The sequence below is a fragment of the Dicentrarchus labrax genome, unplaced genomic scaffold (genome assembly GCF_905237075.1).
Source record: "Dicentrarchus labrax unplaced genomic scaffold, dlabrax2021, whole genome shotgun sequence".
In the NCBI taxonomy this organism is placed as follows: Eukaryota; Metazoa; Chordata; class Actinopteri; family Moronidae; genus Dicentrarchus; species Dicentrarchus labrax.
The window spans coordinates 3,089,805-3,116,458 of record NW_026136721.1 but is presented as its reverse complement, the minus strand read 5'-3'; the positions used below and the strand labels follow the sequence as shown (position 1 = coordinate 3,116,458).

At 41.0% G+C, this 26,654-nt stretch overlaps 1 protein-coding gene across 1 annotated transcript in view; it reads left to right on the top strand.

Annotated features, from left to right (window-relative positions):
- The window catches only part of lcor (ligand dependent nuclear receptor corepressor), a 92,083-nt gene that overhangs the window by 32,317 nt on the left and 33,112 nt on the right, over positions 1-26,654 (top strand). Inside the window, exons 2-3 of the mRNA XM_051385057.1 lie at positions 15,193-15,258; positions 24,178-24,257. Of these exons, the coding sequence (XP_051241017.1) occupies positions 15,193-15,258; positions 24,178-24,257 (146 nt within the window). The remainder of the gene's footprint in view (positions 1-15,192; positions 15,259-24,177; positions 24,258-26,654) is intronic.

The window sequence follows — 26,654 nt, the reverse complement described above, 5'->3', positions numbered from 1 at the left end:
AGATTCAGCATGTGATTGTTGACTCGTGTGCCACCACCACAGAACTTTCCCACAATGTTGCTTTCAGAGCTGAAACTTTGCCACGCGCCAGAACAAGCAGTCTTCACACAAAGCTTCCGGACGCTCTGGTGATGAACCGAGATCGAGAGCCTGCTCTCAGGCTAAAGCCCCTCTGTGATCCCCTCTGACAGCCGTTGTGGAAACACGTCTCTGTGAAACGGAGGGCTTTTAACAGACAGTAAGGGAGTCCGTTCACGCAAATTTACCACAAAACACATTTTCTCTCTTACCTCTGCTTGTATCTGAAGAAGCAGATTCAGCAGTTTAGTTTGATTTGTCCAGGTTTTGAGATCTGTCTCAGAGATTTCTGATAGCACTCCAATACAGTTGAGGCAGTTTGTGATGAACAGTTTTCACAAGAACTTGTTTCTAACTAACTTTGCTTTGTAAAATTGACAGTCGAGCTAGGTTTTTGCATCTATAAAGAGGCATTCAGGTCCTGCCCTAGAAAAGCGAGCAGATCCACGGAAGACATTATTTAACTGGAGTACTTGATGGGTAAAATCAGTGGTGCGCCCCTTTAAAAGCATGCACATGTTATTTCCATGCTGTTGTTATTATTCTTTCAGCATAAAAAGCAAGTTTCCTCCATTGTGTGTTAATGAGGAAAACAACAGTAGCACAGTTTGTTAAGGGCAACAAGGCAGCGGTGGATGACAGTGGTCGGTGCATTTTACAAACACTCGGGGACAGGGGATTGCCTGTTGGACATAAACACACTGGATTTATAATTAGCAAAGATCATTAATGGGCAAATAACAGCAGCGAGTCATCTATGTTACAGATACAGAAGTTACAGAAGTAAACTATAGTAGCAAGCCAAGAGCTAGAGCGGATTGTTCCATCATCGCTGACCTGCCTGTAATGGACCTGAGACTATTCATTAAGGAGGAATAAAACTGGGGTTATATGTGTCAATACTAGGCCTACTGATTAAATATATGACCATTTGTGAGCTAGTGATTCCTGTATTTGCAAGAAAACGCCTGGAAAAAGATTTCTTAAAAAGAGTAGGAACTACTAGGTAGGATTAACGATGAAGAGATGTTGCATAGTACTGGGGCTACTTCATCAAATAAAACCTTTCTGATCAGATGGCACTAGATGTGAGTGAGAAAAGATGTTGTTTTTGTTACATTTGGATGAACTGACCCTTTAATGGAAATGCTTCAGGAGTGCTTGAAAGAATAAAGGAGATCTTCTCCTGCCTGTTCACTGGACTGTGTTGCCCCACATAAACAATTATCTCCCCCCTATACTTACATCATTAATTAGAGTAAATTACCCAAGCCGTAATTATTTTCTGTTGTTCATTGAGGCCGGTCTTGCCGGGGAGCTAGTTAGCGATATTGCTGGCTTTCTCCTCTTTTTACGCCACATGTGATGGAAATAATGGATGTTTTTTCCTCTTTCTGTAGAGACTTTGAGTTTTCTGCTGGTGTTCAAATATGCATCACCAGGTACTCCGTCCATTCTTGGCACAGCTGCTGGTTTAAGCTGGATCCACTTACTGCCAAGGATGTTGGTGTCCCATTAGAGGGGGCGACAATGTCAGACAAAAACATAAAAATGCAGAAGAACTCAAGGCCAGAGGGACGGCCGTGTGTCTTCAATCTGAAAGGTTTCTGTTTCCAGTGAATTGCAAATTGCTGCCCTTTAGAAATGATAAAGTCTTGAGTGCTTGTTGGGGGCCCTCAGTGCAGTGAAGCGAGATGGTCTTTAAAAGGCAAGGTCGCTGTCTCAGTAACGGTTTAAACCCTTTTCTCTTTCTGTTACATTCCTTCCACCCTCTCCAGCTGCTGGCTAATATTTTAAAATTGTTTCGTTCCTGATGGGAATCATTTTTTCTTCTGCCTGAAAGGAATTTGAAGAGAGGTCGATGAGCAAGAAAAATGCCACAAGTGTCACAAAACTGTCTGCAATTTATTTCACTTCTTGTCTTACTGTTAACTCTCTATGACATTCATTTTCTATGTTATTTGTCATTTATTCATTAAATTTTTTTTACGACCTTGTAACATAATGAAAACTATACAGTGATGTTGAAAGGAACATGTATTGACCGTGGAAACGAGAGACTCTTGTCTTGGAGGAAGGAGTTAAATGTTGTCAGAGCAAAGGTCCAAAAGTACTGAAAAACAAATAAATGAATCAAATGACTTTTTTTTAAAAGAAAGTGGAATGAAAGCTCCGGACGAGTGTAGGTCAGGTTTTTATCCTTATTTAATCTTTCGGCAGTGTGTCGACACAGTTCGTGTGTCAGTGTGTGGAAGTCCTACAGGAGGCCAGTGCACACAAAACCGAGACACTGACCCATTTTACACTGCCTGTCTAGTCAAGTCAGTTACATTTAATTATTCAGTGCTTGGCATATATATGTATATTTTTTTTATCACAAAGTGCTTCACACAGCAAAGACATGAAAACACATTAATAAGATAAAGCCAACACTGTGGAAGGTATGAACTTGGACCTTGTATGTGTGCAAGGGAAACAGTATATTGTAGCTCTATCTGATGCTGTTAAGCAGCTGAACAAAAGTGTACCGCTCCACGTCCTGCTTCCTACATCAGCCGGATCATATAAGTCTACAGCTACAGGAATTCTTTTTAAAATATATATAATATCTTCACTGACACATTTTTTTTTTACCACCCAAAGAGTCCTGTGGTAAACCTCAGAGAATTCTTTATGTATTTATCAATCGAAGATGCCAAACAATGTCTGTTTTGGCTTCTAAAATGAGAATCTTGGCTATATTTTGAGTTTATTTTAAATAGGAGTAGTTGGTCAGATCAAACAAGTCATTTTAAGATACTATGTATTTTGCAAACTGGCACTTTTTGCTATTTTTGCACATTTGTAAAAGAAAATGATGATAGTTTGCAGCTTTTCTGCAAAACTAACTGACGAGGTTGAATGCCTCTGTGTCTTGACTGATGTTGAGTTTAGATATCATTTTTCACTCTTCTCCTTCGACGCCTCTGATCTGAAAGCTGTTTTCATCTAAAAGGATTCCATCATTTCTCTCAGCATCATTCTCAGTAAATTATTTTGTGCACGTAAAGTCAGAGATGTTCGTCACCAACCAAGTCTTGTTCAAAGTGTTTTACCCAATACAAAGCTCAGCCTATCACCAACTGGCGCTAGGAACCCTGGTCTACCTGATTTACTGATTTACTGTCACATGATGTAGGACTTGATTAAATGTACAATTTGTGTAAAAAAAGGTTTTTGTTATAGCAACTCGTTTGAATTACTCTAACAAGCCAGTAGCATCTGTTTTTCATTTGTCTGTGAAGAGTCTGCCATATGAAGCAAATAAATGTTACTCCCATGTGTGACACATAACAGGTGCGAGGACACTAAAATAGAAGACAAGAAAGATAGACGTATTTTTTCTTCTAAAACGTATTCCTGGCATTTGCGGCATCTTGGCAGGTAAAGCATGAAGTTAATTTGCAGACACAGCCAGTATGTTCTCGGGGCTCAGAGGCAGATGGTTGAGAACCGCTGGTCCAGATGGTGCCGGTGCATCCGGACTGACCGCAAGTGCCGGCTCTGTGGTTAAGAAGCAATCAGGGGTACCATTTGGCTGGAAAACAGCCAAACCGACACAAACAAGGAAGTCAGTTAACTTGACATTCTCCTCCTCCTTGTCTTTATTTTCCCTTCTTTTCTTCCTTTCTTCCTCTGCCCTCTTTTCCAAGTCACACAGCTTTGCCGAAGCTCGCTCTGGAGGTGCAATCACACCTACAGTTGGATGTCTTTAGGCTCAAACCAACCCTATGTGGAAGGGAATCGAGGCTTGTAAACGAAAGTCACATGACTCAGTCGGGGCTGCTTTGGCTGGACAGATGTTTAGTTGCCGGTCATCCTGCCAAGTTTAGAGATTTCTGGCAGCAGAGGGGAGTCCAAATAAATCAGATTTCCAGTCTCTTTATCTTTAAATAAGCATGATGGATTTAGCTGCTTTCCACACCAGTTAAGAACACTTAATAAATAGCTAAATTTGTGCAGATCGTAATCCGATTGTGATTTCCTTCTGGTTTTATCATGCTGGATTTTCCGGCTACAGTGTTTAAATAAAACTTACAACTATGCCTACAATATGGATCTCTAATTGCTCTGGTCAATTCAGAACCTAAAGAAAGTGTGTAGCATTTATAATAATAAATATGTTATAAATAATATCATAATATCCATAGATATGTTTTCATTAGTGAAAGATCACCTGAAAATAAGAATTGTTGTTTTTGTTACCATAAATTGAGCCATTTTTAAATCCTTCCATGGGGTCCGCCATGTGCAACCGCCATGTTTCTACAGTAGCCCAGAATGGAGAAACCAAACACTGGCTTTAGCTGGGGCCTTTCATTCAGATATCTTGAGTAACATCGCCCAAATTGAGCCTAGCTTTGGAGGGAACTTTGCTAGATTGACATGTTAGTCTTCTAGTTTCATATGACACCAGTATCTTCACTCCAACTTTAAAAGCCTGCTACATCCTCTGAAAGACAGCGTGGTGTGAAATTGAGACAGTTTCCTGACCAGTTAAAAGCTCCTTGTAAAACTTTTAAAAAACACAGAGGAATAATTCCAAAACCAAGAATAAATCAGTTAAAGAAACCCCCCCATGACCCTGAACGCACGGGGTCTCGCCTCAAAGGTTGAGAAACTGGAGGGTTGGGGGTTGTTTATCTCGTGCTGTATTCAGATTAAATCCTCAGTTTGAGCATAATGCATTTCCTACAGTTCTCACCTCGACATTCAAACGCTCCAGAACTGAAACAAGCCGCAGAGTGTGAAGGCACTTTCCAGTTGATCCCAGCTCAGTGTCTGTATACCTGAACAGGTTCCAGTCTGTATTCCTCAGTCTGTTCCCAGGTCTTTTGCTCCATCACACCCCTGTTGTTTACCACTTTAGCAGGCAAGTTAATTGGCAGAAAACAAAAGAATATACCAATTACCACTCTCATTCTTTAATACCTCTCTAATCACCACTATCTCCCCGCCCACCCACCAACACACAGACACCCCCCCAACGTCCTCATTCATTTGCACAAACACACAAACTCCCCCATCTCGCCTTTAATTGTTTTTAATTTGTTTCTCGTTAGCACTTCCATACGCCTGCACCTCCTTCTCTTCGCGCTTCTTTCTCCATCAAACGGGGTGCAGAGGGGGAGAGAACGCGCCACAAAAACAGGAGGGGGGGGAATGAAAGGGGGTTGCATATTAGTGTTGGAGATCAAGTAAATGAAGAGCAGGAAGCAAGTAGCGGTAAAATCTGCACAGGAAGGGCAGAATCCAATAGCAGAGGGCCTGTGCAGAAAGGTAATACTTTAATATTTCCAGGTGTCATCACCAGGAACGGAGCACAGAGGACGAAAGGAAACACAGAGACCATCTTCATCCTCCTTCCTGCTCTCCACCACATAATGAAATAATTTGATAATTAGACGAGTAATTGGACCAATTTTTTTTCCTTTCCTCCCGCTGTGACATCTGCTCGGCTGCAGATGAGCAAAGCAAAGAGAAGAGAAAAGGAGCGCAGATTTAGAGCAGCACCACACCCATTCCAGTCTGCCCCAGTGCATTATGGGGAAACCGGGGACCCAAATTTGCCTTGACCAATCGTTTGCCTTTTCAAAATCAGCCTTGCATACACGCTTCTGTGTGTCTTTGCAGAGAGAGGAGAGCGATTCGTTGCACACATGCAGTCATCCGTTGTGCTTCTGTTTGATGTTGGGGGGTGATTCGTCAACCAATCAGAGAGCTCGACCTAGTTTTTTCTCTCTCCTTCCCTTCCCTGAGCCATGACCATGTACAAATGTTGAAAGTGTGACTGGCTCAACGCCATGACAACATAATGTAAAACCTCTGAATCCACTGTTTGATGTGTGCTATGATGGTGTGTATCCTTGGGTTGTTTTACCTTAGTATGAGACACCGCCCCGTTTTGATTGCTGTTACAGTGTTTCTGCTGCGTTAACAAGCGCGTGTGTGTGTGTGTCTGTACATGTGTGTGCGATGGTGGTGTGTTAGTCACAGAAATAGCTGCCAGTGCACATCAGCCTCCTTTGAGCTCATCACCGGATACTTCAGAGAGAGAGAGAGAGAGAGAGAGAGATGAGATGAGATTAGGGATTTGGTTTGCTGAGAAGCCGTCAGATTGAATCGACACACCGCGTTTAGGCTGCGGGTTTATGTGTGTGTGTGTGTGTGTGTGTGTGTGTGTGTGTTTCTCGTAGTTTGTTTGAGTCTCTGTGTTTTACCACGCCTTTGGCCAATCATGCACATATTTGCTTTATTCATTTTCCTCCTCATTCCCCAGGACATACACCCACACATACACACACATACATACATGCACACACACACTGCTCGCACTGTGCTAGAGGTGGTTGTGACTCTTAGTAAACACGCTTTTATATTTGTATTTGTTCTCACACAGACAAAAATGGTTCCACTGAAGTTTGTTTCCTGCAGAGAAAAAAAGGATTTGGTTGATCTTTCACTCGGCTGTGATGTTTGTGAATCGCTGCGCTCTCTCTGTATTTCAGCACTCACACATCTCTCTTGTTTAAATTATGTCTCACTCTCCAAGAATTTGGAGTTGGTTAACACAACACATCCAGAAATGATTTTATTATGAGTGAGTACTGCTTTTATACAAAACAATTTTCTTTTAACCATGGGCTTAAAATAAAGTAAATCAAGATTGAGATTCATTACTGATACTGGAGAGTCTATCCAAATGAGAAATGACAGGGGTTTATTTTATTTTGTTTTGATTACTTTTGTGACAGGAACTGTAATTGCTCAACGCAAACTAAAAATCAGTCAAAGAGCTCTGACTTCTAAATTTGTTGTTTCAATAACAAATGATTCTTATTAAATCTAAGTTGTTTTATTTAAAGTATTTTAAAATTTCAGCTAAAAGGCTGCAATCAAATATACTAGAACACTTTGCACACTCGGAAATGGCTGAGACTGTCCGAGATGAACGTGTGGCTGTGTGTTGATATGAAGCTTTCTGGCTGTTTGTGCGACCTCTGAAGTCTTGAAATCAGACCCTCAATGCCTCACTGAGGCACCAAGGTCAGACTTTACCTCTTTCCAGCAGCCAGTCAGACATCATCCAGTCCAACCAGACAGCTGGTCTTTGAGGCGACATCTGAGACCAATTGTTACAGACCTTGCCTGTAAGAAAGAGCCACCCAAAGAAAGAAGAAGAGAAACAGAGTCACTTTAACTACCAATGCCACAGAATGTATGGTTAGAGATTTGATTCTCATCCCAACCTGCCGGGTTTGGGCAAGTTTTCGTCCCCAAAACTGCTGCAGTAGGTCGGGCTCGGGTCAGGCTCAGACAGAATTTCTTTTTATTTAAATATATTTTATTAATGACGCATGCGGCTGTAATTAGTAAGTGAACTTATTGGGTTTTTATTGTATATATAATATATATTGTATAATAATCAATGTAGTTTAAATTATTAACTATTAATAATATTAACTATTATTATTTTAAGGTTTGGGTTGGGCTCAAGTCCAAAACTGCTTCTGTGGTTCGGGCTCGCACAGAATTGTTTCGGGCTTTACTAGCAGGTTAGTTGTTGACAAGCTAAATGTGGGTACACCCCTTCAGGACTCTTATTAGCTCATATCTAGGTACCATTAAAAACAGTTAGATATAGTTGTCGTCAGCAGTTTAAATCTCTGCTCAAGTTCCCATAGCCACAGTAATGATGTTTTATGCTACATTTGTCTTTTCCTTCTTTTTCTGTGATTTTTTGAGCACTAGGCGACAGAAACTCCAAACAGAAGCCACAGAAATTAACTTTTGTCGTAGCAAAAGTGACACGTTGGCGACCAACTGCCTACACCTTTTGCAGAAACATAGCAACATGGTGTTTCCGGTCACCTGACAAATATAAGTGCAATGTTTATTCTCCGTTGGTCGACCAAGTCCTAAAAAATATCTGAGTTGCTAAATATTCTACTTTTGCTCTTTATGCTGCCATTACAGGCTGAACATGTAGCGAAGTAGCTTGTGTAAGTGCTCGTTTTTTAGGGTTTATGCAAAGTTGGTACATAAAACCAAAAGCAGCTACGAATGTCTAACTCGTGTGAAAGTTGGTTCACAGCAGAAGATACTGTAGTCCGTACTGTTCAGGCTCTTTTAGGTGGTGTGTCAAAATGGCGCCCTAATAATGATGACCATGCAGAGGAACATACTCAGACATAAAAAAGATCGACTATAAGATTAACTATACATTAGGCATACTGTGTGAGTGGAATCCAAATCACAGCAGATATAGAACATGTGTGGAGAAAATGGATTAGTCTGCCAGTAAATTTCTGTTTTTCGTGTTTCTGGTTGCTGACTTGTCATGTGATGTCTCCGTGTCGTGTTCCTCACTGTCACCGGAGTGGATTATATGTTTTGCAGTGTGGAGGTTCTAATCAGGGTCAAAGTGCAAAGAATTGTGCAGAACAAGGTTATTTTACCTAAAAAGAAAAGCAGCCTCTGTGGAAATGGCTGCAGCTAATTGGACCTAATTTGGAGTGCAAAGATTGGAAAGATCAGAGAGGTCTGTTGCACCATTGATTTTGAGGGCTTCATCCAACTTGGACAAAACCTTAACCCTAACCCCTTTCTGCAACTTCACAGTCTCTGTAATATATAGAAAAGTTCTAACAAAGCAGCAGCATGTCTCAGAGACAAAGCTTTCGGGCGGTGATATTAAAACCTTTGCCATTGCGCCTGTTGCTGCTAATGCTGCTAACGCTAACTACTCAGTGAGGCTGCGTTCAGTTACTGTGCAGAGGCGGTGTTGACTGGATCACACTGATTGCTTACCGCCCCTCAGAAACAGTGAGGTAACTTCAGACCGTAGCGCTGTAGGAGAATACACATTTAAGCGCCTAAAGGCTGCTTCTTACTGTTTTATCTTGCCTGTTGAAGAAGACGGTACAGAATAGTCCTGCATGGGAAGGCCCCTCTAAGCGTTTCACATGTGCTTGCCTCAGGCCTTTGGCAACAGGAAGCCCAGTGCCAGCTAACCCTAATAAACATGTGTGCTTATTAACCCTTAGAAATCAAAGGCTTGTGGCCTGAGTTCAGTTGCACTTGCATCGGCTGACTGGGTATCAACTGTTTAATTCATGCTTCACCGTTAGTGGCTCATGCATCAATTCATCGGTCCAGCTGACTAGCACTGTCCAGTCATATTCACACTGCTGCATACATTATTCTCCTGACATACATACACATTGAAAAGAAAAGTACGATTAAGACTGAACTGCAGTGACCAGAAACAGAGTCCGGTCTGAGGTGTTAAGTTAACTTGGCTTGTTGTTCCTCCCTGTCTCTCTCCTACATGTTGTCTCGCTTCCTCTTCCCTTAAGCCCAGACCCGTGTTAGGGTTAATTAGGTATTGATTTGATCAGGGCCAGGCGAGGGGCCCTGTTCTACGGGCTTTGGTCATGCTAAATTATTAATGTTCATGCAGAACTATATATAGCTTAGGTCCAGTGGTCACAAGAAAGCCAAACGTTGGTTCCCTGTTCCTCTAAGCTCCGTCTCCGCCTCCCTGTTTTCCTTCCGTCTCCTCTTCCCCGTTCGTTCTCAGATTGATTGCGTTGCTTCCTTCAGTGTCGAGTTCCTTTCCACAGCTGTTGGGAGAGCTGCTGTTTCTTCACATGCTTGTGTGTGTGTGTGTGTGTGTGTGTGTGTGCACACTTTGATTTTACAAGCCTACCCCGAATTAATTTTTGAGCAGCTCAGTTGCTCTCAACAGACAGAGACGCAGAGGTCCAACAGCACTGGGGGTGGTTTTTTTTCTTACATGTTTTGATGTAGTTCTTGCTGGTTTTCCCTGTTGCCATGTCCACACTGAGGCAGATAAATGCATTTCCTGGTCTTTTTTGAAACCATTTCCATAGGAAAAGAAACTGGCTAATGGCCCTTGTTGTTCCTCCTCTTGCGCAGTCCACAGTTCCTCTGTTTGGGCTCTGTAAGAGCCAGACTGATAAATTGGTCATGCTGATATTTGCTAATAAATCCCATTGATTTTACCCAGCGACCACTATCAGTCCCACCCCCACCACCGTCTCCAGTGTTCCTCTTTCTCTTCAGCTGCCTATGTTTGCATGTTTCAGCCATTTTAAAGTCTAGATATTACAGCTGGTGGCCATACACAATTCATAGAACATTAGTTATATGTGTTTTTGCATCTATTGGCCACTAACAGTTAGCATTTCACCCGCACTGCCTGCAGACTTTTGTACTGACCAACATTGGGTGATGGGGGAGGGGTGAGTAACGTAGTAGGGGTGAGGTTTTTTTATATCATAGAATAACTGGGTTTTCTTGAATACAACAGAACAAGACCAGGATCAATTGATAGTGTAATAAAGGGACCGTACACATTTTTTACTAACTTCAGTTATTTATTAATAACAAAGGTGCTCTTAACCAAAAGTGCCAAAATAAGCCAATATCAAATATCAGTGTCAGTTTTGGCCTCAGGAATCCTGTCTTGGTCCGGCTCTAAACCTCTGTTCTGTCACCTGTTTTTCTTTCATATGGCCACCTTCAATTGTAAGATAATTGAATGATGTGATCATTAATTCTTTATAAACAAGACCAAGGAGAAGTGTAATTATGCTACACTTATATTGATGAATTATTAAATAAAGTCATAGTTTAAGCCTTCATGTTTATGTGTACATGTGTTGGGATATGGTAAACATTATAATCATTATTCTGTGTGTATGTTGTCTGCATTTAAAATAGCTGACACATCGCTGCCTGTGTCTGTGATGGCACATGGCACTGTTTTAAAAAGCATCTTTGCTTTTCCTCATCCACATCCTCATTTTATCCGCTCTGGAGAACGTATTGCCATTGTCCATAAAATGGACTAAAATCTTCATTTTTGTACAGTGGAAGGAAATGGAGATGTGCTGCGCAGGTGCTGTAGGTTGGACCCAAACTGCAGGTCTGAATGACAGAAAATCCCTGAATATGAATAACATTTCAGATTATAAATGAAACCAACCTGAGATTACGAGAGGAATCGTGTGTTTAAATACTGAATGTATCAGGTGTGTGTTTACATAATCCACCTCTGCTTTATTATTGAAATCCTGTTTATGTGTCACATCCTGCACCTGCAGCAGTTCCTCAGTGAACCAGGTTTCATTGTGCCGTTCATGTGTTCACATCTGTCCACAACTCTGTGTTATTAGTGGTTGTTTGTCCTTTCTGGTCCAGATGTGGATTAGCTACATGTCTTGTGATTCCCTCCATGCTATGTATTTTTTGTGTGTGTCTGTGTGTGTGTGTCTTGAGTTTGTGTCATGCTGCTCTCGGCTGTGCTGCCGGACTCTGTGAAGTGAAATGAAGTGACACAATGGAGGTTTTAGAGATTGGGGACAGCTCTGTGTGTGTGTGAGTCGATATTCACGTGCATTTTTGCACAACACGCTGACAGAATCTCCAACGCCATACTGTGTGTGTGTGTGTGTGTGTGTGTGTGTGTGTGTGTGTGTGTGTGTGTGTGGTCTCTCTCTCTACCCTGTCATGTGTGAACGCTTTTGGGCCCAGAGTGTATTCACTAACTGACCTATATTTCTGGAGCTTTCTGCCTGTAGCTCAGGAGACTTTGTCTCTGTTATCTCATCTAGCCAATCACGTCCCCTAATCTCGTTTGTCCAATCACATCCTCGATCTCATCTGTCCAATCACAGCCTCGGCCTCGCGGGGGGAGTCATCCTCTGCTGCTGGAGATGCACTTGTGACTGACTGTCACTTTAAATATGAAAACACTCTCCATCTTCTGGCCCAAATAGGGGCTCGTGTAACTTTGACTTTCAACGCCGATTTCTCACGCTGCAACGCTGCAATCTTAATTATTCCCACCCCCCGGACTTGAAAGAAGACTGTATTTCTGTGCATATTGGCAGCTGGAGAAGAGGGAAAATTTTAAGCTTTTGAAAATTCTTTGAAGCTTCAGTTTTTTTGTTATCAAAGCTGCCTTTGTAGGCCGCATGAATTTTGCATGTGCAGGTTTAAGGGAACTTTGTGATGTGTCAGTGTGTGTGTGTGTGTGTGTGTGTGTGTGTGTGTGTGTGTGTGTGTGTGTGTGTGTGTGTGTTATTCCACCGTACGCAGTTCTGCACTCACTTAAGAAAGCGAGGAAAGAGGAGGGAATGTGAATATTGGCTGCCTGTCAGAGGAGATTTGGTTATCAGGAGGAATACACCAGTGATGGATTAATCTGTGCCAACTCTTTTTGGAAGACTTTAAATAAAGATATTACCTTGATAGCATTTGAGGCATCATGCAAAACAAATAAAACTATATGGTGATGATGTGATATGTTTGAGGGATTTGTAGTCCAGCTGTTGTAAACACAAATTTAGACAACATAAATGTTTGTATGGAGCACATGGTGGCTCACCTGGTACAGTGCACGCCCTAGAACCTAAAACCTAAAAAAACTTACCAGTTTTACCAATCTTCTCATGTTATTGTATAAAAAAGTCAGCCCTGCTCCCTTGTGTGTGTGTGTGTGTGTGTGTGTGTGTGTGTGTGTGCGTGTGTGTGTTGATGTGTCTATCACACTGTCACATAATGGCTGGGCCAACACAAGCTGAAAAGACTAAAGGATTGTTAATGAGGGATTTCACACACACACACACACACACACACACACACACACACACACACATCCACAGGAATGTCATCATTGATTTGATGGCAGCAGTGAAGAGTTTAAATATGAAGCATTGGAGCATTGAGAGCAGTTTATCATCAGTAAGATCTCTGGACGCAGTGAAATGTGTGTGTCTATCAGAGCACACAGTACAGGTGTGTTTCCAGATGTAGTCGGCAGGTAAACCACACGCTGCCTCCTTTCCTCCCCCTCAGTGTTCATGTCAGTACTGTGCTGACTGTGACCAATAGATGGATGAGTTTAAAGCCTGTAAAAGCCCCTTCTTCCTCTCTTATTAACGTCCAGGGTAAATGTGCAGATTTCTCCTGTTGTGTTGTGTGTGTTTTTTGTGTGTGTGTATGTGTGCGTGTGTGTGTGTGTGTGTGTGTGCGTGTGTGTGTGTGTATTAACTATGTTGTTAAAATGTTGAGTTTAAGCTTTAATTTAGGAGTGTTTGCATCCATATCGGGTGAACAGTGTTAAACATTGTAGCCATTTTTATTCATAGTCCCACCATCTCAGGACCTTGATAGTAAGATCCATTTTATGGCTCAGAGGAGAATATTTCTGATTGGCCCCGTCAGTCACATGATTAAAATCCAAGAAATCAATAATGCTGAAGACCAAAGTGAAGGAAAAAAAACCCCAAAACAAGTAAGAAGTGAAGCTTGTTGCAGTACCAAGGTACAAAGTGTTGATGCTGATTATACGTAGAGCAGTGGTTCCTACCGCTCAGTCTATTTTTAATAATGTTAATCTGCCAATCTACAGTACAGACAGTTATGGAATAACAAATCTTATGAGACGGGGATCCCTGAGACTACATCTTATCATATAGGGGTCAGTGGTCTGACGTGTATCGGTTTGGGGGTCTTTGACACCAAAAAGGTTGAGAACAACTGCTTTAGAGCCTCCATTACTGCAAAGTATGTGACACTAAATATTAAATAAATGAATTTAAGTTAATGGTAACTAATCTAATTACCTGTCCCCTAAACTGGCAGGACTGTGTATAAAAATAGACTTTGATCCAATACTGTTCATCTGACACAGACCCTCATATTACATTTCACAGCTCCTAAAACCTGAAGCAGAAAGTCAGCTGCAGGAGTCATTTGCTAACTGACCATATATTTTTTCCATTGCTGGTTATTGGGCTGAAACCTTCAAAAACACACACAGCTACAGTCCTTGAATCTTTGTGCTGAAGTGGTGTTGCTGTTGTGAGGTCGGCCGTAATGATTTTATGAAAGAAAAGTCATTTCCATGCAGGTTGCGGCTTATCAAGCTAGTTTATTCCTGAAATGTAAAGTATGTGGCCTAACAAGTGGCTACACTTGAACTCTGTATGTGTTTGTGTGTGTGCGCGCTCCGTTAACCTTTCCATTCCATGCTTAAAAAAATGCGTGCACACATTTATATACACACATCTACACGTGTCTTTGTCTCCATTTCTCTCTGTCTGCCTCCATTTCCATTTAATGGAGGTAGAGGGGGGAGGGGAGCTGGAGGGTGGTGGTGGGGGGTTTCAGGTTGAAAATTGCAATATGTATTTATGTTTCTCTGTATGTGGTTGCCTAGCAACAGCAGAACGAGGGTATTTACAGTTAATAAAAAGTGAGTGACATTAGCTTGGTGTATTAGAGGTAAAGCACTAATTTGCTTTAAGAGCTGGAAAGAAAGGCGAGGGTGTGTGTGTGTGTGTGTGTGTGTGTGTGTGTCTTTTGTGCATAGTGACTAATAAATGCTTCCACACCCAATCTATATAGGCACACGTGTGTGTGTGTGTGTCTATTGTGTGTATATGCATAATAAGCACTCCCCCCCCCGCCTCGTCTTTGTAGATATTTCGGTGTGTTTCTGTTTGTGTGTGCCTGCACAGCCTTGTCTATTGTGTATGTTTGCGCTCTCACGCCATTGTCTATATATAAATGTGTGTGTGTGCGTGTGTGTGTGTACCTAAAAAGAGCTTCCATGCCTTTGTCTGAATGTGTGCACACAAAAGGTATTTTGTTTTATTATTGTGTCAGTTTTCATAAAAAACAAAAACAACATAAAAATATAACATCATTTAATAATACGAACTGCTTTGTGCTGCTATTTTCAGTTTTGTTTTTGTTGCTGTTGGGCGAGAGCTGTGGAGGCTGTGCATCAGCAAAATATGTCCTGCGGGAAAACCACTTTGTCATTCATGTTCCTCACCCTTCAAAAACACAACATAATGGCTCCTTTAAAATTGTGTCCTCGTGTAAAATGCTGCATTTTGAAAAACAAGGCTGGAGATATTTTATCCTGTGTGACAGTATTTTTGTTTTACTTTGTGTTCTAGCGGCTGTCATCTGTTGTTTTGATGGTAAACATGTCAGCTTGCATTAATATCACATCTCTTCTCTTCTTCACAGGCTTTGAAAGCATCTTAGAAGGCTTGTTTGGGCCGGGACTAGTCAAAGATATCACCCTTTTCCAAGGTAAACATGCTCAAACACACAAACTAACACACATGCATTTGCAAATACAACTTTATATAAAGTCATCTGCAGCAACTGTCAGCATGAACGAAATAAAACAAATTAATAAACAAATCCCGCAATATGAAAACAGGCTTTTTCTGCCAATAGTGTTGTTTACAAGGAATTAAATTATTATTTTCTTCTCTGGATTGCATTTTTACCTTTTGCCCGTACGTTTTTTAAAATCATTGTTCTGCATGCATGCTTTTCATCAGAAGCTGAGCTCTTAATGTAGCTCTCTGTTTGTTCATTGTGACAGACTGAATGGATGTTCAGTGAATATACTCAAATGACAATGAGCAGAACAGCATCTATTTATTGATCTTTTATTTCCATATTCACAGAATAAACCGTTTAGAATACATAACAAAATGATTAATTCATGCTACAGCCATGTTTAATTTATGGTGAACTCTGGGAGAACCTGACAGATGTCACAGAATGCACGGCGTGGCCGGGCCAGCTGAAGGTAATGAAGCTGGTTTCTGGGGTCTCTTTGACTGGTTTCAACTGGGCTGAGATGTTCTGATTCTTGTCCAGATGCTAAATGAGAAAACACTGTTTGGTGGTTCAGCTGGGAGCATAGCCAGTCTGTCTGGTCTGGTACTGTCTTTTTTGTGTGTATGTGGCAGTTAATGTTACAGATTGAACAATTCTATTCATTTAGGATTATTTTCAGTATTTATTTGACCTGTTTCCACAGCAGGCAGCTCAGAGAATCATTAAAGGAGGTTCAGACTCACTGACAGGAGGATGAGCATCTCAAGAGAAATAACTTTGCTGCTTGAAACAGAAATGAAAACAAATTTTTAGTTGTGTTAACGTCCGTTTCTACTGCAGGAACTTTCTACAGGGACTAGGAACCTTCGGAGGAATGCCGTGGGTTTCCACGGCAGGGACAGGGTCTAAATCAAGTTATTTTATCCCCACAGAAAGTCCCTGCTTGGGGGTAGTACATTTGTGATTGGTTCATTTCAGCCAGACATCTTCTGTCAGTCTGTAGCTGCACACCATTTTGTTTTTGGTGCTTGGACATGTCACCACTTTAGCTCATTATAGACTAGAATACAAAATTGTTAGATGGAAATCAACAAAGAGACAACTTTACTATTCTTAGATCCTAACCCCTATTTATTTTCTTTCTACTGTGGATCCTATGTTGGACAGACACACCATACGGCCATACAACTATAGCAAAACAATCAAACAGAAGTAGTTGTTGCTTTTGTGTTTGTAAGTATTCATCACTAAGATTTAGGGATGTACAGAAACATGTCAGGATGCTATAAGAGCTGTGTGTGCATTCATGTATCATTCATTTGTCTGTAAGTAATGTTGCACACACTGGGGAAATAACAATATGTATGTATGTTTGTTATTTAGGAGGCACAGAGCCCCAGAGCCCTGTGTAAAGGAAATATAGTATGCACTCATAAAATATGGTAGAAATCACCAAAACCGTCACGAGTCTGATTCACTGTCCCTCTGTCAGAGAAGGTTTCCTGCTCTGAGAGACAGCGATCGAATATTAATGTGAGAATAAAGCGAGCAAAGACCTAAACACCCTGAGCTCTCTCTTTCTCTCTCTCTCTCTCCTATACTCTCTTACACACTCTCTCTCTCTCTCTCTCTCTCTCTCTTCTCTCTCTCTCTCTACACTCTCTCTCCCTCTCTCTCTCTCTCTCTCTCTCTCTCTCTCACTCTCTCTCTCTTACTCTCCTACTCCCTCTCTCTCTCTCTTACTCTTACTCCCTCTCTCTCTCTCTTTCTCTCTCTCCTCCAATCACGGAGAAACAAGGTCACCATGGTGTCCTGGAGTCATGTGACCCCTCCCCCACCAACTTAAGGCATTTTTAGAATATTTCTGGCTCATCTACATCATTTTTTCCTCATGCATTACCATTGACACACAGAAACACACACACACACACACACACACACACACACACACACACACACACACACACACGCACACACACTAAAAGCAGGCACTTGCTTATCTACGAAGCTGCAGACAGTGGAATCTGTGTAGTTTACACACACACACACACACACACACACAAAAAAACAAACAACACAAAATTTCATAAACATGTTACACCTTTAAAGTTCCATTTTGGGCATTAAAACATTCACACACTCACAGGGAAATAAAAGCCTTTTATCAAATTATTTTCCCTCAAAGGGCCCTTATCATCTTCTATATCAGTGATTAGTGATTTCCTGCATTTCCCAGAATGTGGCACAAAGAAGGGGCCTATGGTTCTTTCTTCTTTCTTGTGCTGTTGCCTTCACTGCAGTCAGTCAGTCCTCATCAAGCTGAAAATGACCATGTGACCATGTTATACATTATGATATTTACAGTGATTATCAACGTGTGTTGTTTCTGTATTGCTTCCTGGTGTATTTCTGTCTGTGGGTGCAGAAATCGGTTTCTCGGCCTGAGATTAATTTCTGCTGCGATTGTTGAAAACGTTAAATGTTGACAGTTGCAGTTTTAGAAACAAAGTCTTTGTAACTCTGTCTGAGCACTAAAACATGATGTTTACAGTAGATACTGATACCAGACTCCATCCAACTGCTGTTTGGAATAATCTGTCTTTGACAAGCTATAATCAGTGCAGAAAAAATCATCAAACAACAAACTGGAGCCAGAAATGTTTCCTTCATTTATTGTTTTTATTTTCCACTTGCACATACAGACAGACGAGTGCTGAGGGAGTGTGCACAGAAACAAATTTCAATTAGCTTTCTCTCACAGACACACTCCATATTTCCAACCAAAGACAACTACTTGAAGTGTATTAGTGATAGTAAATACATGGTACAGTAGACATGACAGGCTTTGTAGTGAGAGAGAGTGGATGAGCTTTATAAGCTGTGGAAATGTTTATATTTTAGTCTTAGTCAGACTTTGGATCTAATTGTTTTGGATACAATGATTTTACTTTTTTGTCTGCCCTCACTGCTGTCACAATGCTACAGTCTGATGTCTTTTTCATGCACAAGCTCAACATATACAAACTGCAGAATCCTGGTTACGCGTCTATATCATCGGCTGTATAGATAGAGATCTAGACCTAGAGATCTATATACAGTATATTAACCAGGTGTCTCGCAAATAAAGAATGTGTTTCTCCATTACGTGATGTTTAAGAAACCAGGTTGCTGCAGAAACAGTAACTGATTAATTAAATGCATGTTAACACAGCGACTGTGGAGCAGGAACACACACACTTAAAGCTTCATGTAAACAGTGTCTTCCTCAAGCTCACAAAACACACACACACACACACACACACACACACACACACACACACACGCACACAAGCACACACACAGAAACTTGACTACTGTGAGGGTGGGGGGGTCACGTTAGCAGTGGGACTGGAGCTAATTGGCGCCTTCCCAGGGATATTGTAAGTGGCACAACCGCAGGGTTCAAGCACAGCTCACCTTTGACCTTTTCATTACAGCGAGAAACAGAGATAGAAAGAGAGAGTAATAGACTGTCCCTTTATCTGTTGCATGTCTCACCGGAGTGTGAGCGGAAAGTGGACTGTGAATGGAAAAAACAGAGATGTGATCTGCTGTATTATAAGGAGCAAAGCATGTATTAACTGTTGCTTGTACACACACACACACACACACACACACACACACACACACACACACACACACACACACACAAAGTGGATTAAAAGGGTTTCAGATAGAAAACTAATACAGTGTGCAGTGACCTAACAGGCCTCGTACGGTCCCTCTTGTGATTTGTAATTACTGCTACTGCTACTTACCAGTAGTCTTTAGGGTTGTTAAAGGGACCATATCTGTGTTTTTAAAAAGCAACTTAACAGCAGCTGAAAATGTAAATCTTGTTTTTGGCTAATCACCAGTGATTGGACTTCAACAAGCAGCAGTGTAAGAGTGCAATCCTGCTACATTATTGTTGCATGGCAATACATGGCTATAAGTCCCTTGACACTAGATGTCGCAATAGAGCACCAGCATCTCAGACCAAAACAATAGGCGCCACAGCTGGCCAGAATTTCACATAATCATAAAACACACTTTAAACTGTACAGGTTTGATTCAAATAAACCCTTTATTCCCAGAGTTAGAGTAGAAAATAGTCCCGAAATGGGCTGCTATGGCCGCCATGCCATATTGTTTAACCAGAAATTGCCATGATATTTAGGTATCTATCGTTCACCACCAGACTCAATAGACAAAAAACTAATTTTACAATGCATATCATCGTAGCATTATAAAGTCATTCATAGTGGACAGAAATAAAACTCACCAAAACTGTCTTTGTTAGTCTTTCCACTGTTCCAACAATCACCAACCCCCAAATTATGAGTTTCAGTCGCTGTACGCAGCCGCACACGGAGCAGACTGGCTATGTAAACAAACCACAGAGAGGCTGCGATAGCAACACAGGCTCCACACATGACTCCACTATGTTTACACAGCAAATAGGTGTTTGCGGCTCTAGTGATATTCTAAATCTCATATCTAACCTTTAAGATTTGAGATTGATGAAAGTCTATACTGCATTACTACAGAAGAGCATTGCAAAGGAAAACAAAAGAACAAAGAAATGGATGATTTCTCATAATAAGGACTCAAGTATCTTATAATTATCATAATAATGAGATCCTTTATCTGAGAATTGCACATTCATGCATTACATCATAACGACAATGTTACTGTGATGGATGACACAGTTCCAGACTTTTATGTTGTACAGAAATGAATGGAAACCAACAACTGCACAGAGCAGTAGAAATAAATCCAGTGTGGTTTTATTAACTATTTAGTTAGCTGTGATGTGAAATATAAATCTGCTAAATACTATTATTATTAATTAGTTTATCTGACAGTTTTAGTCCCACGTGTTTTGCATCTCAGAAATCAGGATTATATTTTTATTTTTGCATAAAAAATGCAACATTTGCTGCATTTTGGCTGGAAGTCGGCTGACAAACAAAACAACAAGGAGACTCAAATTCAACAAAAGTGGGAAAAATGTGGAAAGTTAATGATATTATGAACGTGCATGGATATGGTTTGGAGTATTTCATCTTTGAACAGGCTCAAATAAAGTTGTTACTGTAAGTTAAGTTTTAGTCACATCTGTAGATGATTCTTGAGGGAAACACAGACTCTGTTGAGCCAACCAGAAATACTGGGTTTAAATTCCTAAATCACAAAAGGTCTTCAGGTAACAGGCCAGCAAACACGTTTTAGCATATCGCTGTTGACACCTTGTGACTTATTTGCTTATGTTATGGCGAAGGATGATGAGAATATTCCGCCATCCTCGGGGCTCATTTTAAGCTTCAGCTGCTTTTCTAAACTGCTGAAAAGGTGACATTTTGGAGATAGGAGGTTCTGATGTGACACATACTGTGTGTTCACAGTATATTGTGACCATATTGATTTTGTTCTTGTGTTTCTGTGTTCTCTCGCATTCTCTCTCTCTGTGGAGCTGACTCGACCTTCTTTTTCCTCCTCCTGTCTGTAACGCACTCCTCCTTTCCTTCTCTCCTCAATGCTTTCACTCTTTCACTGAATCTCTCTCTCTCTCTCTCTCTCTCTCTCTCTATATATATGTATATATATATATATATATATATATATATATATGTCTCTTGTCACTCAGTGGTGATGTGGTTTCGGACTAAACTGAGGGTTTTAAAGTAGCACCATGGCAACAGCTTAGCTGTATCCAAGTCGACAGCTATCTCCTCTCTCTCTCTCTCTCTCTCTCTCTCTCTCTCTCTCTCTCTGTTCAGAAGGTGCTCTTCTGGTAAAATGCATCTACATTTTGAAGGATGTTGGACACCCGCCAAATGGTGATTTTGTGCAGTGGCGGGTAAATAAAAGTCCTGTAACAGTACGATTTGTGACATTCCACAATGCAGATTGAATCACGAGTCTGCTTGTTTCACTCAGACACTTTAACGAGGAGACACGGAAAAGCAATGTGCCGTTACATTGCTGAGGTCTGCAGAGAAAACCTCCCAGGAGGAGACACAGGCCAAAGAGGCAAAGGTCATAAAACGTTTTTTTAATGAGAACTGGAGAAAAAAACGACAATACAGAGTCCCCTGATTGGTTAGTTTACAAGGAGACAAGCCAGACAATGTTATGTTGTTGTTACAACTAATAGTTTCAATATTGAGACTTAAAACCTTAAATTGGAAGCCATAAAACACCACCAGTTGTCCAAATGCCACATCCAGGTCAGAAAATCTGCCTCGGACAATAAGGAGTTTGTGTGTGAGTGTGTGTTTCTGACTTAGGCTCCCTTTGGGGACACATTTCAGACTAAAGACCAGTTAATTGGCTATGGCTTGTCCGATTGGGGACAAAAGCTGTGTCCCCAATTGGGAAAAGGCTGATTTTTGGGTCAGTGGTCAAGGTTAGGGGTTAGAGGTTGGGGATAGGGTAAGTCTCCAGGAAATGAATGTAAGTCTATGTAACAGTCACTTCTCCCACACGTCATCTCATGCACACCATAGCTTGTGCCGTAGTTGCCTGTAGTTCCTCAAAGGAAACTGATTGGTCTAAACCACTGTGGTTGAAGCCTGGCAAGATGGATTCTGGTGGGATTTCATGATCTAGCGAGTCCAGCTGCCTTATAAGGTTAACACACTGCTGTTTAAAACAAGAAAATGGCTGGTAAAAACATTGAGTGACTGGTAGATTTTGGAATCCACCACCCACTGATTAAGACTCATACATGTATATAAGCTGTATAACTACACAATACAGAACTGAAATGAGTGAACCAGTGAACTTGAACTGACAGTTGACATCATCTAAATCAATCATGCCCACAAGCACAGGTTTAATATTGATATGAGCAACCACTGATGATAATTGTGAGATTGTTTCTTATTTCAATTCTGTATGAATCAGCAAAGGATGTGATTATTTAATGTCTTTAGAGATTCTTGACATACGATTTTGTTTGTGCTTTTACCACGTAAGGAATGAAGGCTTTTATGGTTCCTAACTTCAACACTTCTTCACTTAAACCATGAAGTAGAGGTCTTCACTGGTTTTGGAACTGATCTAACCAATAGAAAACCTACGTAAAAAGAATTAGTAAATTAATGAAATAAATAAATTTTCAAAGACAAACACCTGACCGGAAAAGTCAGAACAGAAGACACTTTGAACCAATCCAAAATGCAGTTGAGCTAACACCAACAGTGGCAGCACCGGCGGCACCTGATGCTCCACCAATTAAGGAGCAGCGATACATGTCATTTTTTCCTCACTTCACATTTCACACTCTCCATCTAGTGTCAAAAAACACATTTTCCTGCTGTGAATGTTGTGATGGCCACGATCAGAGCTGATAATGAGTCTGCTTGGATGCACGCCATACACAGAAGACCCTGACCCTACCCACGGCCAATTAGACTGACATCCATTTGGACTGTTCTAACGTGGGTCCTGTGTCAGATCCCAGTTACCAGGGTTAGGGAACTGAGAGGACTTTAGAAAGAACTCAAGCAAGAAGTGACGAATTGTTAAATATTACTTACTTATCTTATAGTATACATATACGTTAAGTATAATCTGCAAACCATTTCCTCAATTCATCTATTGATCTATAAAAATAAGGTATATAGATAGCCATCACATTTTCCTGTCCTTTTTGACATTAAGAAAATGTCTTGTATTGTCTGACCCACAGTAAAAAACCCAAAGTAATTCAGTTTTCCATTAAATAAAACAGAGACCAAATTTTGAGACCATAGCGAAGCTGTAACCAGTGAACCAGAGAATGTTTTTCTTAAAAAATACTCTCTCTGCTGACTAATCACATACTTGACTAATCGTTGCACCTCTAAAAGAAATTAATGAGCATTTACATTTTTTTTATATTTTATTGCATTCATTCACGCACAAGAGGTTTGCACAAACAATATACTTTTCCCCCTAGATCTAACATTTTCAAAGGTGCCCAACGATGAAATTCTGCTCTATTTAACTAGGATTTGTTTTGTTTTTCACCACCACTTTATACATTGTATTGCTAAATTATCCAGAAGACTCCTGTGTACATTTATGATGTCAAGCAAACTTTCAAATGTGAATTTACCTTTAGAGCCAGAAGCTCTCCAGTTGATGGAGATGTGGGAGGATAGCTGTGAGGAGACAGAGGATTGAAGGCAGGATGTTTCAGTTTCATGATGTGCAGCAACTGAACTACCTGGAGACAGTGGTGAATTTCTTCAACCTGCTGAACATGAAGAGAATGCAGTCTTGGAAAGGGGCAATTAGTTATTCACAAATAGGGCTTTAGGGCATGAATACTTTAAAAACAGATACAGATACACACACACACACACACACACAGGCATTCATGCTGTGTTTGTGGTCTTTAGGCAACGATATATTCAATAGTGAATTGAGCTCATCTGTCAATCACAGGAGTACTTCGTTTTTTGCACATCGTACTTGACATATGAAGTTAGTCATCGCTGTAATTTAATCATTGGCTGTAATTAAAAGTGAATCATTGTAGTGCTCTGGTTGTTGTGGTTTGTGGGCCTTCAGCTGTCACTCTCTGCAGGCTTGACTGGATGTTGAATTAAAACAGACACTTTCTCCATTGATTCATCTACACCTCATTTACAGCTGGTTTTAAGATTCAACTCGTATTTAAACTGGACTTAACCTAAAAAAAACACACACAGTTAAAACAAAACAGAAAACATGAACCTAAAACAGGACCGGAGATAAAAACGGAGTTGGGATTTAGGACGTGCATCAAATTGGAAGACAGTGGGGAATTATGGGAGTTGGAGTCATCATTTAATATGTTGCTTTCTGTCCCCCTCTCTTATCCAGACTGCGAGCCCGAGGAAGTGTCTGACTGGTCCTTCGATGAAAACTGTCTCTTCTGCTGCATACGACGCGAGAAAGTCAAGGTAGGAGAACTCTGACATAACTGTCAGAAAGTTGTGGGTGTTATTGCTTTCGCCTCGCAGCATTAGGGTCCTGGGTTCAAACCGTGTGAGCTTTCACATTCTCATGTTCACGAAGGTTTCCTGACCATGTAAATGCATGGAAGGAAGCATACTGCCCCAACAACAGTGGTCTAGCGGCGCTTGAATAAGTAAGCATACTCTTAATTTATGCCCCCAATTCTTTTTAAAGCGGCCCAACCAGCAAATGACAAATGCTGTATTCTTGCATATTTAGCACACCCGAAATTGGGCCAGCAGTATTTGCACATTGTCACTGAACTAATGCTGCCTCCCTTCAGGGAGTATGAAATTAACATTAGCCACGGAAGAGGCACATATTTTGCCATCGATACTGGCCCGCAGACAGGGGATGCCTTTGCCATCCTAGGAAAAAAAACAAAATCAGCTCACAGAACACTACTGAATGATGCACATCCGAGGAGATTTAGAAGTGGGTATCCTCTGTATATCTATGTATACCCTGCACTACACCACTGCCCAACAACCTTCAACAATAAGGTAAGGTAGTCTGAATGTAGCCTGAGAGGCAAGACCCAGGGCAAAAAGTCCCTGAAGCACAATCAAAGCACCACTGCAGCTTGTTAAGCTCGCTGCTTTGCACTCATGGTAATAATTGATGCCGACTCAGATGTATTAACATTTATAACATCCCCGGTGGAAATTACGCTCTTGATCAAAGTATCTGTCTTCTCCTTGGACAGTTTCACACTTAAATGTCAACAAATTTCCTCAAAGATATTAATAAGTAGAAATAGAACTTGAAGGAATAGTTTGACATTTTGATACACTCTCTCAGATATCTCTCCGCTTTCTCCCGATGAGAAGATGGATATCACTCACATATCTGTATGCTAATTAATAAGAGGCTAGAAATAGCAGGCAATTTCCTTAGCTTAGCATAAAGACTGGAAGATTAAACAAATGACAGATAGTGTTAATTAGTAAAATTTAAAGTTGAGAATGTTTCATTGTAGACTAATTCTGCTTCGTACAAAATAATTTGTTTTTGTGTGCCGCCATTTTTGAGCTTTCTGTTGGAAGCTCTGCATCTTTGTCGCTCCTCCTCTTTCTCCTCCTGCATACTTGTTATTTGTGTTGTTCAGCTATCAAGGTCTTGACCCCAATTTAGCTTATGAAAGGAACGCGACGTAATGATTTGGAGGTGTGTGCGTATATACATATATGTATATTTGTGTGTGCGTGTGTGTGTGTGTGGCAGGAGGACGAGGATGGTGACATGGGTGTAAATTAGCGAGACTTTGGTGCCTCCCCTCAGAGTTTCTCAGAAAAAGTGATCAGAGCAGAATAATAATGAGTTTATTGGACCGACAGCTGCTTAATACACTTACCCATATGCACATACGTGGACATTGCGGTACCCTCATCTGCGTCTTCTGCTGCAGACAAAGCAGTCACGTGACGCAGCCGCTCAGGCCTCCACTCTAACGCGAAAATGAAGAACAAAAAGAGCAGGGGTGTTTGGGGGGAAACTGCAACGGCTCCTGTTTGATTCCAGACATGGACCCTTACTGCATGTCTCACCTCATCACCATACTGGGCATTAGAAACACCAAAGGGTACATGTGGATAAAGAGACAAATTAATGAAGAAAATCCAAGTGTCACAATAGGGAGGATGAGATCACTGGCTCTTGGACACATTTTAATAAGGGAAGTTGATGGAAACACGCACTGATTCAGGTGTTTGCTTAAAACTTGTCCAACAGTTTAATTGAAACGAAGCGTCTGTCTGTTGCTTTAAGTCTGGAATTTATTCTCACAGGTTAACAATCTCAAGGTCGTTTTTGGAACTTTTGACTGTATCACATGGTCTCCATCTTCTGCTCAAACATTCTTTTTAAGGACTGCTTGTCCACGTTTTCCATCTCCCTTATTTTTGGGATGTGACTGAACAAGTGAATGAGGGAGGGAAGGAAGTTAGGAGGGGGCGTCCTTCCCGCGACCGTTACTTGTTTTTCAACTTGACCTCAGTCCGACCTGCGAGGTCGGCCATCTGTCTCCTAAAAACATCCTTGCTTCACACAACCGCCCCCCTCCATCAACCCCCCATCTGTCCCTCTCTGTCTCTGTGGACCTCTCTCCATCTCTCTCTCTGTTCACGCTAATGCTTGCAACAGCACATACTTGTGGCTACAGCTCTCATCGCTATCACTGTATATGAAATATACACTAGCACAACAAAGTTCCTGTGTGTAGTACAGTAATTACAGAGGAGACTAATAAAACTAAAATAAAATCTAAATCAATCAACGAAACAAAATCAATTAAACAAAGCCTAGCAGGGATTAACATCTTCTCAGCTGTGTTGTCCAACCGG